Source organism: Temnothorax americanus, unplaced genomic scaffold (genome assembly GCF_048541705.1).
Source record: "Temnothorax americanus isolate GAGA-0224 unplaced genomic scaffold, ASM4854170v1 Scaffold280, whole genome shotgun sequence".
NCBI lineage: Eukaryota > Metazoa > Arthropoda > Insecta > Hymenoptera > Formicidae > Temnothorax > Temnothorax americanus.
The window spans coordinates 1-22,545 of record NW_027509422.1 but is presented as its reverse complement, the minus strand read 5'-3'; the positions used below and the strand labels follow the sequence as shown (position 1 = coordinate 22,545).

Sequence of the window (22,545 nt, the reverse complement as noted above, 5' to 3'; positions counted from 1 at the left end):
CGGCCCGTTTGTGATCATTGATTGTTCTCGCCAAAACGAATCCGTCAAAAACGCCACCGTGGATGTCAGACTAGAATTCGACTGCATGGAGAATGTACCGCCGAATACCTCCGCGTACTGTCTCATCATACACGACCTCGTGATTGAGTACAACCCGTTGACAAACGTGGTGCGCAAAATAGTCTTGAGTGTCCGCAGCAACGTCGACGTGAATATTATTATCTCTCTCTCTCTTTTTCCATCAATCTCCGATACAATTATTTAGTGGGGCAAGGGAAGGGAAAGTATAAATCAGAGTGTTGCGAGACGGTTTGCAGTGTTGCGCGTCATTCCTCTCGATTGACGCATCGACGAGAGAGATAAAAAAATCTCGTCATGTCCATACCAACGCTCGTGGAACTGCAAGGATTCCTCGTCGGGATAAAATTTGTCGCGAAGGAGGTGGCAGTGCTGAGAAAAGGCTGCGTTCTGACGCATCACATCTTTAATTACCCCATGCCGTAGAATCTCCTCACAAAATCGGACAAATCGTGCGCCACCTGGTTGATTGCGATTCACCATGGATTACGATAAGAAGATGGAAACGTGCCGTACAGCATGGTAAAACACCTGATTACATCGGCCGTGCTTGGTGTGGAAGAAGAAGAAAACGATGAAGAAGATGACGATGACAAGATGTCGACTCTCGTGTACGTCAAGGGATGTCAGAAACGAGAATGGCTGGTGGATCTGCTGGAAAATTATGAGCAAAAAAACCTAATCGTCGAAACTCTGGATGCACATTATGATAATATTGAATTATTGAATAAACTAGGTGACACCAATACTATGCAATGCGGAAAACATGAAAAGAATTGCGCGTTACAAAATGTAATAAAACTATTTAACTGGTGGTCGCGAGCGACGCCATAAGAGAATTTGCGATCTTTTTTAAATAAATAAATTATATATAACTTTTTATAATGTTTTATTTCTTACTCCCCTTCCCCTCCCCCATCATCATCGTTAAAGTAGGTAGTTCCCCCTCTTCTAAAAAAATCTGCTGCGCAGTTTTATAAACATTAATTTCCTCTCCCCTTTTTCCCTAACACATCATTACTTTTGGAGTTGTCGCGTATACTCGATTAATTTTATATGATCAGTCTTGTCGCGATCGCTTGTACTGACGGTCAACTTTTCAGAGCCTAGAGGGTGAAAATGTTTTCCTTTGAAGGATGCAACAGCAGCAGCAACAACAACGGTGCAAAACGCGTGAATGCCGTGAATTATTACGTGCCAATTCACGACGTTGAAACTCAAACGTATGAGGCCAAATGTAATAAGTAAGTTTCGTTTAGGATAAAAAAAAAACATATAGAGCCTACCCCAGTTTTTTATATACTTGCAAATTGTAATACTTACGATACATAAAACTAATTTCATTTCTTTTATACAGCATTTCGTTGGATCGTCGCGCGGTTCGTATACTCAGCAGACGATACGCGCTGACAGCTACGGAATACAAACTCCTCGAAATTGGTATCAACGTGAGTCCATCGAGCTACGTGGAGATCGCCGTTGGAGATCCTCGCCGAGGAGAGGAACTGCTGTTGTCTCTCGAAACGTGGAAGGCACTCTACGAGCAACGGCAAAATATTCAGAATTTCTTTCACAATGACTTCAAAGATATCTATAGTTTTATAAACGTTGGACTGCTAACGGTGAGAGTTTGTACGGTTAATAACATCAAACTCATACGTCTCGAATCTGCAAACGTATGCTTGAGAATGACCGAATTGACGTTGTATCGTATGTTCGATCTCGATCGGTGCATCGATGCGAAATTCGATCGTTTAATGAGAATACTTGCGACACGGTCGATGCAAAGTTTGCGCAGTTTTCCGATATCGCGTCCACTGTGAAAGATCCCAAGGAAGCGTCGAATGTAATATACGCTAGCGATGCGTTCAATACGAATCAGATCATCGATTGTGAGCTCGCAGCTTTAGTTTTTAGTATGTAATATATATATATTATGTAAAAAAAGAGTTAAATAAACAGACTTTTTTTACAACTAAATCAACGATGTAATTTTTTTGCGTGCATGTCCATTCCTACCTATATTTTATCAAATGTTGTTTACGACGAACATGTTCCAACAAGTTCAATGCGTTATCGGGTCGATCATCGTCCCGATGACGTCATTTTTTCCTTTGTTTTTTTACGTACTGTGTCGTAAAAAATAGCGCGAAATTGTTTAGTCTACGCGATAACACCCCCCCTTTTCCTCGAAAATGTTGTTTACGACAAACATGTTCCAACAGGTTTGATGCGTTATTGGGTCAATCATCGTTTCGATGACGTCATTTCTTTCTTTGTCTTTTACATACTGCGTTGTAAAAAATAGCGCGAAATTGTTTAGCCTGGAGCTGACGCGGCTGATGCGCCGTTGAATAGTCATAAGTACCGGACATCGCGAGTCCGAAGGGTCTCTAAAAGCAGCGTTCTTTATTAAGATATAAATATACGCATCGATTCCAGCAGCCGGACATCGGCGCTCGTTTTTTGTAATATGCCGCGCCATAACTGAATACCGCCGTGACGGTTAAATCGTAATTAGCAACGGCTTTTTCTAGAAAAAAACATGAAGAGGACTCCGCAAAGGTTAAATCGTCATCGGTGATAAATTTTATCAATTGTTTACCTCGGCTATTTTATCTTTAAACCGTCGTCGGACCATCGACGCTCGTTTTTGTAGTGAGACGCCGTAACCGAATGGCGGCTCGCATGTTTTAGAAGGGTGAGATCATTGCAGAGTCAAGTGTCTAACTCGCTGTTTTAACTCGGTACCCCTTGTCAATACGATATGTTTATTAATATTTAATAAACATGTCCCGACACGCTCGCCGACCCCCCCCGCCCCTTCCCTTGCTCCCCCTCACCAACGAGTCGTCCTTTCCCCACCCGCTCCCCCTTACTAACAAGTCGTCCCCCTCCGCTCCCCCTCGCCATCAAGTCCCCCCCGCCCTGCTTCCCTCTCGCCATCGAGTCCCTCCCGCCCCCTCCCCCCTCGGAGCTCCCGGGGTAGATCTGTCAAAACATCTCCTACTCTGCGGCGCGATCGCGACCGCGAACGCTGACCCCCTCCCTCGCGCGGACCCGCGGCGTGACCGCAACCGCAAACGCGGACCCCCCCCTGCGCGGACCCGCGGCGCGGGTGAGTCATCCCGGTGAGTTATCACTGTGAGTCATACCGGTGGTATGCCAAGATCAACCCCCCCCCCCCCCCCCGATATCCTTGAAATCCGATACCCCAATGTAACCCGATATTCTTGTGTATTCCGAAACCCCGCCCCTCTCTCTGCCCCTCACCTCCGCGTTATTTCCTTGTAATCTGATCCCCTTGTGTAACTCGATACCCCGCCTCCTCTCCCTCCCTCTCCCCCCGCGAAATCCGATACCCCCTTCCCTCACCCCCTCACCCCCGCGTAATCCGATACCCCCTCTTTCTCCTATCCTTACTACTCAGGTGACAGCTGTATATGCCCAAATTTTATGGTTTCTGATATGAAATTTTTTATTGGGAAATAGATTTTTGTGCCTACTTTAATTCTAGTCAAATTTTCGTTACACTTTTTGTGTCGCAAAATTCGTGACGTTCTTTTGTGTCGCGAATCAAACTCACTACCATGCCTAAAGAAGTTTCACTTAAAAAAAACTAGTAGTAACAGTTATTTACAGTCACTAAATCTACGTCTTTTACATTCTATTAGATGTGACGTAACTAGTTATATACATTTTTTGGATCCCTGGAGAATTAATATTGTTTTTTTTTAATATTTTTGCATACTTTTGGTTGGAACAGTGCGTCCAGAACGTTCTTAAGCCATTTCACAATCTTTAGGTTTTGCCTCATAAAACCGTAGTGGGCAAAAAAAAGAAAATTTCATAGTTATTTGGCAAATTTTTTTTAAATGCAGGGTACTTAAAAGTATAAGAGAACGTAAAACATAAATTTGTGTTGTTCTGCACAATTGTTTTTTGGGTCAAAATAAAAAAGGGAAAAATCGCTAATTTTTACATTATTTTAATCCATTTGCATCATGTCTATATGTTTTTTTAAAACATTTGGCAATTATATTATTTGATAGAGCAAAGTTTCATCTTTAAGAATTTGTTTTTTTGAATTGCGGTGTGATAATTTTTAATGGAGTTATGAGCAATCAAAGCTAAAAAATGCTCATTTCTTATTCAATCCGCAATAACTCGATAACAAAAAATTGTGGAAACATAAAAAAAAGATATTGTAGGAAAAACTTTAAGCTTTCATGTTAAAAAGTTGAAAATTTTCGTAGATTTTTTTTGTGCACGTGACAGGCCCACAAAGTGAGAAGAAAATTTTCTATTTTGTCCAGCTCATAGTTTTCTATATGTAAAAATTACCAAATTCACAGAAACTAAAAAATAATAATGACTTTTTGAAAGTAGAGATTTTAAGCTTTAAAATCATTTCTTTTTACTTAAATTCCGTTTTTTTTTAACGAAGTTACAGCTGCTTGAATTTTGCCTATCTATTATAAGTCTGTCTGTCTGTCTGTCTGTCTGTCTGTATGTCTGTCTGTTTGTCTATCTGACCGCGAACTACTCATTTGTTAACGAACCGAATCTTATGGAATTATATGTGAAACAGGGGTAAAATTTTCCAGGGATGTCGATGTGTATTATTTTTTGTTACCGATTTTTTTGAAACCGGTTCCGAAATTTTTCTTACTTTTCGGGAAATAATAAGTATCTAATGTTCAACCGTGAACTACTCATTCATTAATGGACCGATTTTTTTGAAACTAGTGCCAAAATTTTTCTCATTTTTCGGGGATGGGTTTAATTCTTCATTAATGTATCAATTTGAAACTAATGCTAAAATTTTTTGAATTTTTTGGGGATGACAACAATTGGTTTAATTCTTCATTAATGGATCAATTTTTTGGAAACTAGTATAATTTTTTGGAAGTTTTATATGTCCTAAGTTTTCCTTAAATGCGGCGTATACGTATACCGTATACCGTAGTTATCCTAAATAATTTCAAGATAATTTTGTTGCGTCTAAATGTTCATATTTGGGATGTTTGAGTTGATTCGCTATTAATTTTTTATTTGATTGACATATAGGCACTGAACTACATGATATACTTCCGCGCGTAGCGCGGACTAAAAAGTTAGTTTTCTGGGAAAAATTAAGTTCTAATTTTTGTGAAAAGTTATATAAAAATTAATAAAAATAAAAAATAGAAATACAATACTCGACAAAATTTTTTTATTTGCTTTACGTATATATTATTTATTTGATTGTAGAATAGAATTAGAGATATAAAATATTATATTAAATGAATATAAATTGCGATTTTTCGACGTTTTAGAACATTCTAAACACATTGGCATCGAAAACTAAGAAAACAATTTTTTCTTCGGTCTTTTCTGTTTGTTATGATAAATACCTTATTTTCATATGTATGTATGTATGGACTCTCACATTTTCTTTGTTATGCCCTTATTGGTCAGATACTATTTTAGTTTATTTCGTTTAGTACTAGAAATGCGGTCAACTGATTCTCTTACGACCTAAGTTGGTAACGCGAAAACCGCTTCTGTTATGTTTTTTTCTTTCCTTCACTCTCTGTGTGTCCGCGAGCCCTCAGTGCGTATTATCACGTCTCACTGCGTACTTTTACCCGTGTGATTATCAATAAAACTTTTCTTTATACACGCGGTTTCTTTTTTAGCTTTCGTGTGACCACCTTGCAACACTATTTCATATATAATTCTTTATAATTTGGTTGATAGACCTAGCTTTATATGCGATCAAAGGTCCTCTATGAGAAAGCAAAAAATAGATATAAAGTTACAACATATGTATATGTTTTCTTTATATAAATATGATAAAATAGACAATCGAGAAATTAATCGAATTTCTCTTCTTCTTCAGCGGCACTACAACTCAATATTGAACCTACTCCTGAAGTTCGGCCTTTATCAAAATCCGAGGCCTCCCTTCTGGTTTTTTAACAATAATTTTTTTTTACGGGTTGTTAGCCTAGCGCCTAACCCCCAACCTGGAAGATCAGTTCTCAAATATAGAGGGGTGCTCAAGAGATACACTCTCGGTGGGTTGCCATTAACCTTTCCGAGAGGTGGCGATCATATAAAAACCGACGATTTTTGGTCGGATTTGAACTCAGATCTTCGGCTCGTTAGAGCAGCGCACATCTTTCTGCGCCATGATCGCCACGATCATGGCGCCGAGAAAATAAACTTCTTATTTATTTATATTAGTTTATATTATATAGTTTATATATTAGTAGAAATATATATGACTATATATAATCATATAAAAAATGGAAAATATAATCTTAAACAATATTATATGGCCATATATATATATATATATATATGAGAGTATATAATTATATATGGCCATATATAAGCATATATGATTATATACTCGGGAAAAAATACCTCTTATTTGTTCATATTAGTAAATATATAATTATATATGGTCATATAAGAAATAGAAATATAACTTGAACAATATTATATATATATGGTTAAATCTTCTTAAGTATAATTTTATATAGTCATATATGGTTTTATATACTAGTATATTATCATGTGTGATCATGTAAAACTATATTTATAAGGTTAAAGATAATCATATATGAATATATACTCTATAATGGATCTATCCATATAAATTTGTATAACTGATGTTATAAAATATTCTTCTAGTATATTATTTTACTTGACAATATCAAATTAATATAAAATATATTATTTTTAGTTTCAGTTTACACAATTGCGTTGTAAGTCCAACAAAGTCCATATTGGCACGCAGTGCCAATTTAAAAAACTGATACATGTATTTAATAATAATTGATATTGTGAAATATTATTAAGCATCAAGATCCGCTTCGACCGAAAACGGCACTTCTCATTGCTTATATGTTATTTTAAGTTTTCTTTTTTTCTAATTTTGCATAAGATACTTAATTTTTTAATTGACATATTAATTTTTATTAAATATTTTCGTAAACAGTGAAATTACCAGTAATAATTTGTGAAAAAAACTGTTATATAATATATATTATAGTTCTTATAAACAAATATATTAATCGTATTATTTTGCAAACATACCATATAATTTAAACTGAAAATAATATAATCGTATATGAAATGATATAGTCATATAAGATTATATATGATCAGATCAAAATATTGCATCTCAAAGTATCCGATAGATGGCATTCGATGTGATTTGTTTCTCGTATTTAAAATTTAACAAACAGTGTTATAAGAACGGCATCAAAAAGACACGACACTGTCTCGCGCTATTCTCGCGCGACGCTGTCTCAGAGCGACACAATTTTTGTATCAGTTATATCGTGAAGTCACTCTTACAATAAAGTGGCACGCTTAAAAAATAACATTTGAAAATAAATAACAATTTTCTAAAACCTATTTAAATATATATGTTTTTATATATAATCTTATATAATCATATATATGACTATATAAACTCTTATCAGGCCAAAATTCATATATGATAAAATAGCTTCTTATATGAGCATATAACACACTATAAGAGATATTTTTTACATGTTCTTATATAATTTTATATAATCATATATGACCATATAAGATCTTATATGCTTAAATGCGGCCAAAATTCATATATGAGCATATAAGACCGCTTCTTATATGAACATATAAGACATTATATAAGGGTTTTTTTCCCGGGTAATTATATTTAAAATTAATAAACAGATTAATAGTTAAAATAAAACAATTGCTATTGAATTTGAAGGTGTTAAATTAAAATAGCTTACAAAATTCCTCCTTGACAAGATTGGCCTCTTTTATTGCAATGTCTTCCTTCAATTGCTCAATCTGCTGGCTTGTAACCTTCAACTTGCTTTTTAAATCTCGTATCTCTTCTTTCGTCTCAACCAGGTTTCTGGTGCATAGATTTCGTTCCGCACGGACGGCTTCAAATAAGCTTTGGTGTTGACGGTACTTTGTCTCAGAGTCTGCTAAACGCTTCTTGTAATCGAGTATCTCTGTTTGCTTCAGCTTGATCTCGCTTATGTAACTCTCTAGCTGTCAATATATTGTAAATCAATTTTGCTGTTTGTTTAATTTTGTTCTTTGTACTCATTTTGCAAAAATGTTAATAAATACATGTGCATTAAAAATAAATGAACATAAACATACAGTATTTATTTAAAAAACTGGTCCATCTACTTTCAAAAGGTTGCTATTATTTTTTAGTTTCTACGAAGTTGGTAATTTTTACATGTAGAAAACTGCGAGCTGGACAAAATAAAAAAATTTCTTCTCACTTTGTAGGCCTGTCACGTGCACAAAAAAAATCTGCAAAAATTTTCGACTTTCTACCGTGAAAGCTTGAAGTTTTCTTTGCAAAATCTTTTTTTGAAATTGTTTCTACGATTTTTTGTTACTAATTTATCGCGGATTGAACAAGAAATAAGTTTTTTGACTTTGATTGCTCATAACTCTTAGAAATCATCGTATTTCAATTCAAAAAACAGATTCTCAAAGCTGAAACTTTGCTTTATTAAACGGTATATGCCAAATTTTTTTAAATAACGTAGATACAAATTGATGAAAATAATGTAAAAATTAGCATTTTTTATCTTTTTTATTTTGACCCAGAAAACAATTGTACAGAACAACAACGCAGACACGTAGAAACATTTTTAAAAGAAGATTTTGGAAAAAAAACTTCAAGCTTTCACATTAGAAAGTTGAAAATTTTTGCAGATTTTTTTTGCACGTGACAGGCCTACATAGTGAGAGAAAAATTTTTTATTTTGTCCAGCTTGTAGTTTTCTATATGCAAAAGTTACCAAACTTACAGAAACTAAAAAATAATAGTAATTTTTTGAAAGTAGAGATTTTAAGCTTGAAATTTAAATTTTATTCATTTTTAACAAAGTTACAGCTGCTTAAATTTTGCTTATTTTTAAAAATAAATTTAGTGTTCCTTCAATTTTTGTGAGAAATGTATAATTTACTTTTACTTAAATATTATTAATTTTTATGTATTTGTTGTTATTGCTAATTTTGTGAATAATTAAAAAATAAAAAATAAAAATGTTTTGCGGATCCTTGCTTAACACTACAAAATAAGTGATATCAGTACAAAATTACCTTTTTCAAAGAAGGTAAAAAAAAGTGCCAAGTATTTTGTTTGTAAATTCAAAAATCTAACCTAAGTGGTAGCTTTATATCTTTTTCACAAAATTATATTACCTAACTTAACTTAAGTGACATGTATTTAAAAAAAAAGATGTAAAATCTTTTTTTTTTTCACAAAATTATATTATTTAACTTAACTCAAGTGACATATATATATATATATATGTATTTCAAAAAAAGATGTAAAATCTTTAAATTAAATTGCGCCAATTGTAAAGAGAATATGTATATTGCTTTGAAAGATAATTGTTATGCAACTATACTTTAAAAAAATATCCATCCACTGTCCTTATCTACTATCTAGCGAAACCACTGCCAAGGGAACGGGTTTGGAAAAATTAGCGGAAAAAGAAGACCCTGTTGAGCTTGACTTTAGTCTGGGGGGGGGGTGTTTAAAAAATAGTTAAAAACGAAGAAAGATTGTGTTGTGTGCGTCATCTAATCGAATAATCACGGCATTAGGAGTAGTACAGTAAAGCTGTCATAGATGGCAGCAGAAACAATGGCACTACTTCGTCGGCAGTTATGCGCGCGAACAGCGCGGGCCGCGTTGCGCCCCACAGACGGATCACGCCACGGCAGAATGAGACAGCGCTTGCGTGAACGTGAACGTGGGTGCGTGCAGCCCGGCGATCTCAGCATTCGAGAGCTATCGGTCGTTCCGTACACATCTTTTGTAAAGAAACAGATTGGGCCTTCCGCCATTCCGAACTCTCTAGAAGAGAGACGTTTTTGTTACGGTTAATCGTAAGCAGGGACGTCAGCTTATCTGCCTCTCGAAAAACGGATCACTGCATTTACATACGTCAACGAAGACGTTGAAGGAAAGCGTCGACGATAAATTACATGGTTCATCGCCATTGTCTGGACATGAAGGACGACCGTCGCCATTATTGCAAGGAAGGACGACCCGGCCATATTGTTAAAAGCGGAACGCCCTTAATGGGCTTAGTCACTGCGACTATTTATCTATCGGATTATCGGCCGGAAACAAGGAAAATTTCAATTAAAAGGTAACTTCCTATACGCTCTGACAAATCATTGATCGTAAAAACACTGCTAACATACTGTTTAACATAGAATGGTGAACTAATGTTCCTCGGACAATGACGATCTTTGATTGCAGAGTCTTGAACGGATGATGTGAGGAATACTTTCTTCACTTTTGAACGTAACGGACTGTAAATGCAAACGGTATTATTCTTAAAAACTGAGCTCAGTGTAATTTTACCATTATCTTTGTATCGTGGTTGCAACCAGATTAACGTAAATCAAACGTCAAAAAAAAAAAAAAAGTGGTAGTATTATACCTCGAAAAAATTTAAGTAACAAGTGGTAGACGTAATTTTTATATCTCGAAAAATCTCGAAAAAATCTAAGCAGTAGTATCTTTATTTCCTAAAAATTATTACTCAAGTAATCTATCAAGACATGTTAAGAATCCCGCACGGTATTCTTATGCGTATATTGACCGCGATGCTTTGCGGATAAGTTAGTGGGATTTCACGGGCGCTATCGATCGCTCTTAGGATTATCGACCGCGCGTTACCAAGCGGGACTCGCGGCGCTGCACGCAGAAAAAAGCGTTACAGGCCTCTCTCTCACGAAAGGATCGTCTAACAGTCGTGTCGTGTATTGTACTCGTGGACAAATAAATTACGTTTATTTTTAATAAAGAGGGAGCAGTCATTTTCCCTCGACCACGTAGCCTCGAAGCACTCTTCCCGCGGCATACACGTGGTGGGTAACATACCCGGCGTACCAAGACGCTACAACAAATTTTGGTCCTTCGAGCCGGATAACAAGACGTCCGCCATTGTCTGCGAAGCTCTCTCGATCTTTCGAGACGAAGGACATTCCACGACACGAGCATTCCACGAGGCTTCACACGGAGAAGCAAAATCATACGGCAAGATATATAAGGCATTTGAGAGCTCGAGCTTGTAATCTATCGGCGAGCTACGATCCTCGCGGGCGCGGCGGCGGCTGCGTTGGCGCGTGCCAAAAAAAAGGAATTCCACGAGGCCGTTCGAGACCATCAAGGCGGAAGCGGTATAGCATTCGTACCGCTGCGAGCACCGAGAAGGGTCTTCAAGGGGCGACGGTTTCCAAGGACGACGCTTCCCGTACGGAAAGGACAGCACGCTTACAGAAAGACAAGGACACCGCGTTTGCAGGGAGAAAAGGACGGCATGCTTCCGGAGACACAAGGCCATCGCATCTAAAAGCGACAAGGATAGCGTGCGAGCGCCCCGACCGTTGCGTTAGCCGTATCAGCGCGGCATAATTGCGAGGTAAGGGAAGCTGGTTTTTTTTTTTTTGTGTGCAGTTGCGGTGCCAACCAAGAATTCGATTCGATCTCGTCATTGGTTCGCGTGCGTCTCAGTCAACCGAAATAGAAAATGAGTAACGAGGAAAACATAGTCTCTCTCAAAAAGCGCCGAGCCACAGTACGAGGCTCATGTACTCGTATCCAAACGTTTGTTGAATCAATCGCGCCCGAAGTAGTCACGCCGTCGACAATAGCGCAACTCGAGGAACGCCGGCTAAAATTAGAGCATTACTGGTCAGAGTACGAATCTATACAAACGAAAATAGAGCAATTAGATGAAAGCGAATCGGTCAATCGCGGGGGCTTTGAAGATGCCTTTTATGTATTATCGGCGCGCATTCGCGAGCTTACGAATATTCAGGGACGTAGAAGTGTGACCCCTTCCATAAGCCCCAGGGTATCCAATGCATCCAAGTCGCGTTTACAAGTAAAATTACCCAAGCTAAATTTACCTGAGTTTTCGGGAAACTACGAGGATTGGTTCCCATTTTTCGACACCTTTAACGCCCTCATACACACGAGTGACGAGCTAGACGACGTACAAAAGTTACATTATTTACGCGCCTCTTTAAAGGGGGATGCAAAAAATATTATCGGCGCGTTGGAAATTTCAGCCGTAAATTATCAGGTCGCGTGGAGGTTACTCAAGGAACGGTATGATAACAAGCGGGTAATCACTCAAAGTCATATTCGAGCTATCATGGATCTGCCTTCCATGACGCGAGAGAACGCGTCCGAGATGCGTCAAATCGCGGACGGTGCGTCAAGGCACATAAACGCCCTTAAGGCATTAAAAAGGCCCACGTCTCACTGGGACGATCTCCTCATCTTCTTGTTGAGCAGTAAACTCGATACCGTGTTTATGCGAGAATGGCAGAATTCGCTGATCACCACGGAACTGCCCACATTCAAACAATTTTTGGATTTTGTAACTCATCGCAGTCAAATGTTGGAGGCTTCGGGAAAGCCCAACTCTACTACAGCCAAGGCTGAGGCACATTCCTCGGGAAAAACGAAACGTCAAGCTGCCTGCGCAGCATCTGTTAAGTTCAGGTGCACCCATTGCAAGGAGGAACATTCAATATATTTCTGTCCCAAGTTTTTAGCACTTACAGTTCATCAGAGGATAGCAGAGGTACGTAAAGCTAAATTGTGCGCAAATTGTCTGCGATCGACGAGCCATAACGCTAGCAAATGCGTCTCTGGAACCTGCAAGACATGCAAGATGAAACACAACACATTATTGCACCTCGACACAAGTACCGCCGATTCGCAGGGGCGGGACGAGAAGTCACAAAGTATTGAAGCATCGACGACCTCATCCACAACAGTGGTCACGCACGGTTTTAGTTATCGCTACGACGAACATATTATGCTGGCAACGGCAGTCATCTACGCTTTCGATAATAAGGAATCGCGCAAGCCATGTCGCATATTGTTGGATTCTGGTTCGCAAGCAAATTTTATCTCTAAAGGTTTCCTAGACGTACTCAATATCAAGGCGAAGGATTCTAATATTTCCATTTCAGGGATAAACAACATGGCAACTACGTCTTCGCAGATAGCACAGATACAACTGCAGTCACGTATTAACTCATTCAGCGCCAGGATCAATTGTTTCGTCACCGACAGGGTGACTGACAAAATACCCTCTTTTACTTTAAAAAGAAGCGCATTTGATATTCCACGAAATATTGAGCTGGCCGACCCTCAGTTCCACGTATCGTCTGACATTGATATCCTGATTGGCGCGGAGCTGTTCTGGCAGATTCTTTGCGTAGGACAAATTAAGAACTCTCCGGGACATCCAACTCTACAGAAGACACGTTTTGGTTGGATCCTTGCGGGGCGAGCCGCACAATCATCCCAATCTACAAAGCGCATCCAGGCCTTCGCAGCTTCGATATCTAATGCCCAGCTTGACGAACAATTTAGTCGCCTCTGGAAAATGGAGACGATAGAAGGCACAAGAAATCTTACCACAGAAAAACTGGCCTGCGAACAACATTTCGTAAATACAATAGAGCGATCGACTGAGGGCAGGTACATGGCATGTCTTCCTTTCAAGAAGCAAGTCGAGCCTAAATTTGAAAACACAAGAGACATCGCGCTCAAGCGCCTACACGGATTAGAAAGAAGATTTACACGTGATCCGGCGTTAAAAATACAATACACACGATTCTTGGACGAGTACCGTGTATTAGGCCATATGAAGCAAGTGACCAATTGGAGTAAGGATGAGCAAGAAGTTTTCTACTTACCTCATCATTGTGTGTTTAAAAATGCAGCGGATCGCTCTAAGATTCGCGTAGTATTTGATGCGTCCTGTAAGGATAGCACCGGAACATCCCTCAACGACACGCTCTTAACGGGACCAGTCATCCAACAAGATCTCATGTCCATTCTGGTCAGATTCAGAACCTTTCGATACGCCTTTGTAGCTGACATTATTAAAATGTATCGTCAGATACTCATCCACCCTTCGCAAACTCGATATCAGCGAATCTTATGGAGAGATGACCGCACGGAAGATGTAGAAACATACGAATTGACTACCGTCACATACGGCACATCGTCCGCATCGTTTATAGCAACAAGATGTTTGAAACAGTTGGCAGAGACGTATCACGGTAAATATCCCGTGGCAGCATCCCACGTAAGAAGAGACTTCTATATGGACGACTTGCTCACGGGTGCAGATTCAATAGCTCAAGCAAAGAAAGCACGCGACGAGATAATTCAGTTGTTACGAGAAGGAGGTTTCGAGTTGAGCAAGTGGGCTTCTAACTGCCCCGAACTGTTGGATCAGGTGACCAAACACGATGGTGTGCTGGTTCCGATAGGCGAGGATAAGGATTCCTCCGTATTGGGGATCCATTGGAATCACGCCCAGGACACATTCTACTTCTCCTGCAAGATTGGCGAACATCCAGCAGTGATATCGAAACGCACGATTCTGTCAGAGTTATCCAGTTTGTTTGACCCGTTAGGTTTAGTAGGACCTGTACTTGTATTAGCAAAATTAATCATGCAGGATCTTTGGCAGGCAGACATCCACTGGGATGAGTCGGTTCCCCCTAACATTGATCTGCGTTGGAAAAATCTGAGACTTCAAATACCTATCATAAATCAGTATGCTATTCCGCGCTGCGTCCGCTACAGTACAAGACCAGGACACACACAATTACATGGTTTTTGCGATGCGAGTGAGCGGGCATACGGCGCTTGTATATACATACGAACGCAAATTGAATCTAATAAATTTCGAGTGGAGCTTCTATGCTCCAAATCCCGGGTAGCTCCCATTAAAAGTCAATCGTTGCCACGTCTCGAACTGGCAGCAGCCGTACTATTAGCGCAATTGGTCGATAAGATAAGCGAAGCCATCCACGTAGACAATATACCCATATTCCTTTGGTCGGATTCAACGATAACCCTAAATTGGATTTCGTCACCATCACGCAAGTGGACAGTTTTCGTGGCAAATAGGGTCGGAGAGGTGCAGCGTCTTACGAGGGTCGATAGCTGGCGCCACGTCTCATCCGCCAATAACCCTGCCGATATACTGTCAAGAGGCCAAAACCCCGGTGATTTGCTGAGTGCTGCCTTGTGGTGGCACGGGGCACCTTTCTTGATGGAAGTAGAGGAGAAATGGCCAAACAGCAACTTCAATAGGTTAGAACCCGCGCCGGAACTACGGAGAGTCGCAGCTGCGGTAGCCGCCATAGGCCAATCAGACATCGAGGAGCTATTATGCAAATGTTCAAACCTGAGCAAGGCATGCCGCATTCTGGCGTATTGCCTTAGATTAGGCAAGGTGCACAATCAAAACACATCAAGCACATTCATCTCGATTTCCGAGTGCCGTTTCGCGTTGGATATCATGTGCAGAGAAATTCAAAAACGATCGTTTCCCAGTGAGTACAGAGCATTATCAAAAGATGAGACTATAAACCCGTCCAGCTCGTTGCTTTCCTTATCCCCATTTTTGCACACTGACGGGCTGATTCGAGTAGGAGGCAGGTTGAGGGAATCGGATTTAAATTTTGACGCTTCACATCCTATACTATTACCGCGCGGACATATTCTAACGAAGCGAATTATAGAACAGGAGCACATAAGAAACGCTCACGCCGGCATACAAGCCACCATGGCCACAATAAGACAACGCTTTTGGCCGCTATCATTGCGATCGACTACGCGAAAAATAGTGCACGAATGTATAACTTGCTTTAAAGCTAAACCGTCCCTTTCAGAGGTCGTGATGGGTTCTTTGCCGGCCGGGCGTGTGACAGTATCACGACCGTTTTATCATTGCGGCGTCGATTATGCAGGCCCGGTAATGATACGAGAGGGAAAACGACGCAACGCGCGTTCTCTCAAGGCGTATATATCAATATTCGTATGTTTTGCCACGAAGGCAGTGCACATCGAACTAGTAAGCGATTTAACTTCAAACGCGTTTATCGCGGCTCTTAAGCGATTCGTGGCGCGTAGAGGTAAACCAGAATATATATATTCGGACAATGGGACCACCTTCGTGGGGGCCCAGGGTCAGTTAAAACAATTCTATGAATTTTTAAAAGATGACAAAGTACAGTCGGAAATACAGCATTTCGTTCGCGAACAACAATTTTCATGGAGCTTCATACCACCAAATGCTCCGCATTTCGGGGGCTTGTGGGAGGCCGCAGTTAAGTCAGCTAAATATCATTTAAATCGAATAGTCGGTAAAGCGAACTTAACATTTGAGGAGTTAGCGACGGTATTATGCGAGATCGAAGCGATTTTAAATTCGAGACCGCTCACCCCACTCAGTGAAGATCCCAACGACCTGAGTTGCTTGACACCCGGGCATTTCTTGGTTGGCGCCCCATTGAACAGCTTCCCTTGCGAGGATTTGACCGACGTAAATGAAAATCGACTCGTGCGTTGGCAAAGAGTTGAACAAATGAGACAACACTTCTGGCGCAGATGGAGTGTCGAGTATTTGCATACGTTGCAAGAAAGAAACAAGTGGAAGACCAATAAAGGTCAACAGTTAAGAGTAGATCAAATCGTGCTATTAAAACAGCAGGGCTTAGCTCCTATGCAGTGGCTGATCGGTCGTATAGAGAAAACACACGCGGGTCCAGATGGACAAGTGCGAACTGCTACGGTTAGAACGGCGTCAGGAAAATTTGTAAGGCCGCTAACAAAAATCGCGATATTACCCTTAAATAATTAGTATAGCTTTTCACAGTTCTTATACTTGCTATGTTTGTTATTATTAATCACTACCTTATAGTTAAACCTTAGGATACAATTACAAGTTTGAAGTAAGGCAATGCAGTGATTCTCGTAACGCATTGCCTATGTGCGACCATTATAATTTGCGTCTACCCTTTTTTATTTTATTTTTTATGCAACAGGCTGAATGTTGTTCTGCTTCATTTTTTTTTGTTTGATTATAGTCCAGCCCTGGCGAGGAGAGCAACAGACTCATTAACCGTGTCCGATTATTATTAGAACGCTAGTCGTTACTTTAGGATTGTATTGAAAGCATATCCTTTCAAGGGCGGGCAGGATGTTAAGAATCCCGCACGGTATTCTTATGCGTATATTGACCGCGATGCTTGGCGGATAAGTTAATGGGATTTCACGGGCGCTATCGATCGCTTTTAGGATTATCGACCGCGCGTTACCAAGCGGGACTCGCGGCGCTGCACGCAAAAAAAAGCGTTACATGTCCCTCTCACGAAAGGATCGTCTAACAGTCGTGTCGTGTATTGTACTCGTGGACAAATAAATTACGTATATTTTTAATAAAGAGGGAGCAGTCATTTTCCCTCGACCACGTAGCCTCGAAGCACTCTTCCCGCGGCATACACGTGGTGGGTAACATACCCGGCGTACCAAGACGCTACAACAAGACACATTACAAAATTATGTTACCTTATCAAAAAGAAGAGTCGCGCTTCATGTGATCTATTACAATTACAAAAAAGAAATGATATCTCTTTAAATTACAGCGCCAATTACAGAGAGAACATATATATTGCCTCAAAAAATAATTGTTGCACTACATTGAAAAATCTTTAAATTGTGTTTAAATTTAACAAGGGAATACAAGATATTTAAATACAAAGTTTACATGTGTATTTTTAAGTAGTCACAAAGAATTACAGAGGTAACAGTACAAAATAAAAAGATTTTATTAAAATACATAAATTTTTTTTGTAAAAAAATTTGGCGCTGTTAGACCTCGAAATTTTAAATAAATAAGGACAACAATAAATAAAAATAATTCAGAGAAGAATGCGATGAGAGTAATATTAAATGATTTTCAGCGTGGATGTGCGAGTGAGTGATATGGGTGTGCGTGACGACGCGGACGGCGGATAATGCGGCTTATAATTAAGTAGAGGATAAGTTTATTTATTTATTTAAAATTTCAAGGTCTATATATATAGCAGCGCCAAGTTTTTTTACAAGAAAAATTTATGTATTTTAAAAAAATCTTTTTATTTTGTACTGTTACCTCTGTAATTCTGTGTGACCACTAAGAAATACACAAGTAAACTTTGTATTTAAATATCTTGTATTCCCTTGTTAAATTTAAACATAATTTAAACATTTTTCAAAGTAGTGCAACAATTATTTTTTGAGGCAATATATATGTTCTCTCTGTAATTGGCGCTGTAATTTAAAGAGATATCATTTCTTTTTTGTAATTGAAATAGATCACTTGAAGCGCGACTCTTCTTTTTGATAAGGTAACATAATTTTGTGATGTGTCTTGATAGATCACTTGAATTATAATTTTTCGGAAATAAAGATACTACTGCTTAGATTTTTTCGAGATTTTTCGACATATAAAGATTACGTCTACCACTTGTTACTTAAATTTTTTCGAGGTATAATACTATCACTTTCATTTTTTTTGACGTAACAACATATAGTTAAACTACTATGCGTGAACTTGGCGCCTTTTTTTACCTTTTTTTTAAAAAAGGTAATTTTGTACGGATATCACGCCTTTTTGTAGTATTGCGCATTTTATAAACAGTATGTACAGGGTAAAGCTATTTGGAGATATAATACTACCACTTTGATTTTTTCGAGGTAACAACATAACAGGGTAACAACATAATACATATACACTACTATGTGTGTACTTATCGCCTTTTTTCACCTTTTTTTTTTAAAGATAATTTTGTACGGATATCACGCATTTTTAGTGTTACGCATCTTAATCTTATAAACAATATATTTTATAATCTTATAAACAGTATATACAAGGTATGAAGCTAAAAGTGTTATAGACTATTATTTCTAAAGAAAACAACAATTTAATATTTTGCTTAGTTTCTTAAAAATAATAATCTGTAACCCTTTGCTCTGTAACCCCACATTGTGCGCTTCGTAGTTTTTGGTGTCCAGGTGTAATAATACGTTGAATGCGATGTCTAGGTGTCCCAGGTTGCCGATGACGATGTCTAGATAGTGAGCTCCGTAGTTTTTGGTGTCTACGTGTATTAATACCTTGAATTCGATGTCTAGGTGTTCCAGGTTGCCGATGACGAGTCCACATAATGCGCTCCGTAGTTTTCGGTGTCTACGTGTATTAATACCTCGAATTCGATATTTACGTGACCTACATTCAGATTTAAAGTTATTAACACACCTAGACTCCAAAAACTACGAAGCGCACTATGTAGACTCGTCATCGGCAACCTGAGACACCTAGACATCGAATTCAAGGTATTAATACACGTAGACACCGAAAACCACGGAGCTCACTATCTAGACATCGTCATCGGCAACCTGGGACACCTAGACATCGCATTCAACGTATTATTACACCTGGACAACGAAAACTACGAAGCGCACTATGAGGACCTCGTCATCGGCAACCTGGAACACCACATCGAATTCACCGTACGATTACACCTGGACACCGAAAACTATGAAGCGCACTATCTGGATCCCGTCATCGGCAACTTGGGACATGTGAACATCGAATTTATGGTATTAATACACGTAGACACCAAAAACTACGGAGCGCACTATGTGGACCTTGTCATCGGCAACTTGGAACACCTAGACATCGAATTCACCGTACAACCGTACACCTGGACACCGAAAATTATGAAGCGCACTATCTGGATCTTGTCATCGGCAACCTGGGACACGTGGACATTCGAATTCAAGGTATTAATATACGTAGACACCGAAAACTACGGAGCGCACTATATGGACTTCGTCATCCGCAACCTGGGACACGTAGACATCGAATTCAACGTATTATTACACCTGGACACCGAAAACTATGAAGCGTACTATCTGGACCTCATCATCGGCAACCTGGGAAACCTAGACATTGAATTCAAGCTTGATTCATAAGAATCGACTTAAAAATTCCCTAGCGGCACTTTCTGCCAAGCGTAGAGAATCTTCTTTTTCGTTGACTCAATATATAGGATAATTACATAAAACAATTACCTTGAATTAATCGTCGCGTCGCGTAATAAAGAGTCACACGGTCGGTCTCGCTCCGCGCGTACTACCGTGTCTCTCGATCGATCGAGATAGGTTAACTGATCAGATGAACTGACTGACAGCGCTCTAAACGAACGCACTGTCTGCTCTGCACTGCACTGCGATACTAACGCCGCTAACCGCCAGTGTCGAAAAAGTGAAAGTAACGTTTCTGATTATGACGTCATCATATAAAACGTCGGCGTTAGTAGTAGAAGAAGAAGAAGAAGAAGTATCTTAATAAAAAATTTTCACATTTGGACTTTGCGTCGCAATATCTCCGCTCGTAGGGCACGGAGCGGAATATTATAAGAGAAACCTCTCCCTAATTGGACCCCAAGCTATCGATCAAACTTACTTAAAACTTGTTCCGTTCACTCGTTATCGAGATCTCAACATCTCGAGTACTCGCAACCCGTCGCGTCGCGTAAAAAAGTCACGGTCGGTCTCGCTCCGCGTGTACTTGGCGCGAGACACTACCGTGTCTCTTGATCTTTTTCTTTGATTAAATACAAAATCGTTGACATTATGAATTCAAGCAAGATCACTATGATCTTCTTCATCTAACATTGTATTTATGCGTTGTTAACATTTATATTCGATTTTATGATAAATCCATTGCGTGTTGATAAACAATATTTGCGTTGATAAACGAGAAGTGATCTTAACGATACGGACAATTAAGCGTTGCGTTATTACATCATATTAGTGAAAATACCTTCTAATTATATTGTTACGCCCGTGCTGGACACTGAGTAGAGAAGTCGCGGAAAGCTGTGAAGCGCGCTCCTTGACAACGGGAGTTTGTTGATGGATTTATTGATTTTTTGTCTGGCGGATTTTTGGAATCCGCACGCGTTCTGTTTTACGAGCTTGGAATAAACGCAATTTTTTAAGTTCTTTTAAGTTCTCTTTCCTTTGCGAGTTTCGCGAAATACGTGCGCGAGTGTGGAGTGCGCGATAGTGTTACGGCGGCGAGCTTACTTGACGGGCGTAACATTTTGGGGGCTCGTCCGGGATAGGAGGCGACGAACGCAGTATCCCGAACAGGGTGACGACCACGCACACCCCGCCGAGGACCCGTTTGCAGGCCGCGGCGTCGGCAACAACGGAGGCGGGCGCGACCCACCCGCAGGATGCGGGAGCGACGGAGGCAGAGGCGGATGCTTTCGAAGCTGTCTACTTGGAGCTTCAAAAGCTGCGCCAGGAGCGGCAGCTGGAGCAGCAGGAGCAACAGCTTTTCCGCAGCGAGTTGGAGGCTCGCTTGAAGGAACGCGACGCTGCGGTGGCACGTCTTCAGGAGCAACTCGCCGTACATCAGCTAAGTCCTTCCAATAATGTTTCTCGAGGCGAAATTTTGAATGAGGCGGCGCGTGGGATGGGCGCGGGTGAGGGCGCGTGTGCGGGGCGCGCCGCGTGCGGAGGTTTGGTCGAGCCGCTGCGTGTGATGGGCATGGGCAAGGGTTCGTGTGCGGGGCGCACCGCGTGTGGAGTTTAGAGTGAGACGTCGCTCGGTTATAAATTAAAGCCCGACACGTTCGACGGGACTGTTCCTCTGCGCAAATATTTAGCACAGTAGTAGATATATCAATAAGAGTTCTAGGACGGGAATCTCAGGGGTGGTGAGGGGCGGGAGGGGGAAAGACTCGCGGCCGAGAGGTCTGCCGGGGGGGGGACTCGTTGGCGAGGGGTAGCGGGGGGGGGGGGGGGAGGACTCGCGGCCGAGGGGTCTGCCGGGGGGGGACGACTCGTTGGCGAGGGGGAGCGGAGGGGCGGGGGAAGGACCCGAGGGCGAGGGGGAGCGAGGGGGGGGGGAAGGGCTCGCGGCCGAAAAGTCGGATGGGGGGGACGACTCGTTGGTGAAGGGGCGCGGGGGGGGGAGGGGTCGGCGAGCGTGTCGGAACATGTTTATTAAATATTAATAAACATATCGTATTGACAAGAGGTACCGCCGAAGGTGGTCCGCGGGGGGGGGGGGTGTCGTCACTTTATCGGCGCGGGGGTATTACAAAGGCGCCGTTCGGCTGCTGGAATTTTATCGGCGAATATAAACAAAACAGCGAATTAGACACTTGACTCCGCAATGATCTCACCCTTCTAGAACATGCGAGCCACCATTCGGTTACGGCGTCTCACTACAAAAGCGAGCGTCGATGGCCCGACGACGTAGGTACTCGACCAAAAAATTTTTTGACTTAACCGTCGCGGTCTCTCCTCTTTATTTTTCTGTCTTAGGAAAAGCCGCTTATCGGTGTTTCGCGGCGCCATTCAACTATGTCGTCGCGCGTTACAAAGGCGAAATCGTATATAGATATACAGTATAATAATGTATATAGATTTCTTCTCTCGCTCGCGTTCTCTGTCGCTCGCGTCTCTTCGTTCGCGTTCTTTTTCGCTCGCGCCTCTTCGCGTCTCTTTTCATTATAATAAATAATTGGGAG

At 40.5% G+C, this 22,545-nt stretch overlaps 1 protein-coding gene across 1 annotated transcript; it reads left to right on the top strand.

Annotated features, from left to right (window-relative positions):
* Positions 1-597: 597 nt before the first annotated feature.
* LOC143899726 (uncharacterized) lies at positions 598-21,567 on the top strand (the record flags this gene model as incomplete). The annotated part of the gene is made up of 4 exons (XM_077410246.1): positions 598-689; positions 1,436-1,700; positions 11,946-16,692; positions 21,127-21,567. Coding segments are annotated over exons 1-4 (5,545 nt in total), but the record flags the coding sequence as incomplete, so codon positions are not given.
* Positions 21,568-22,545: the final 978 nt, after the last annotated feature.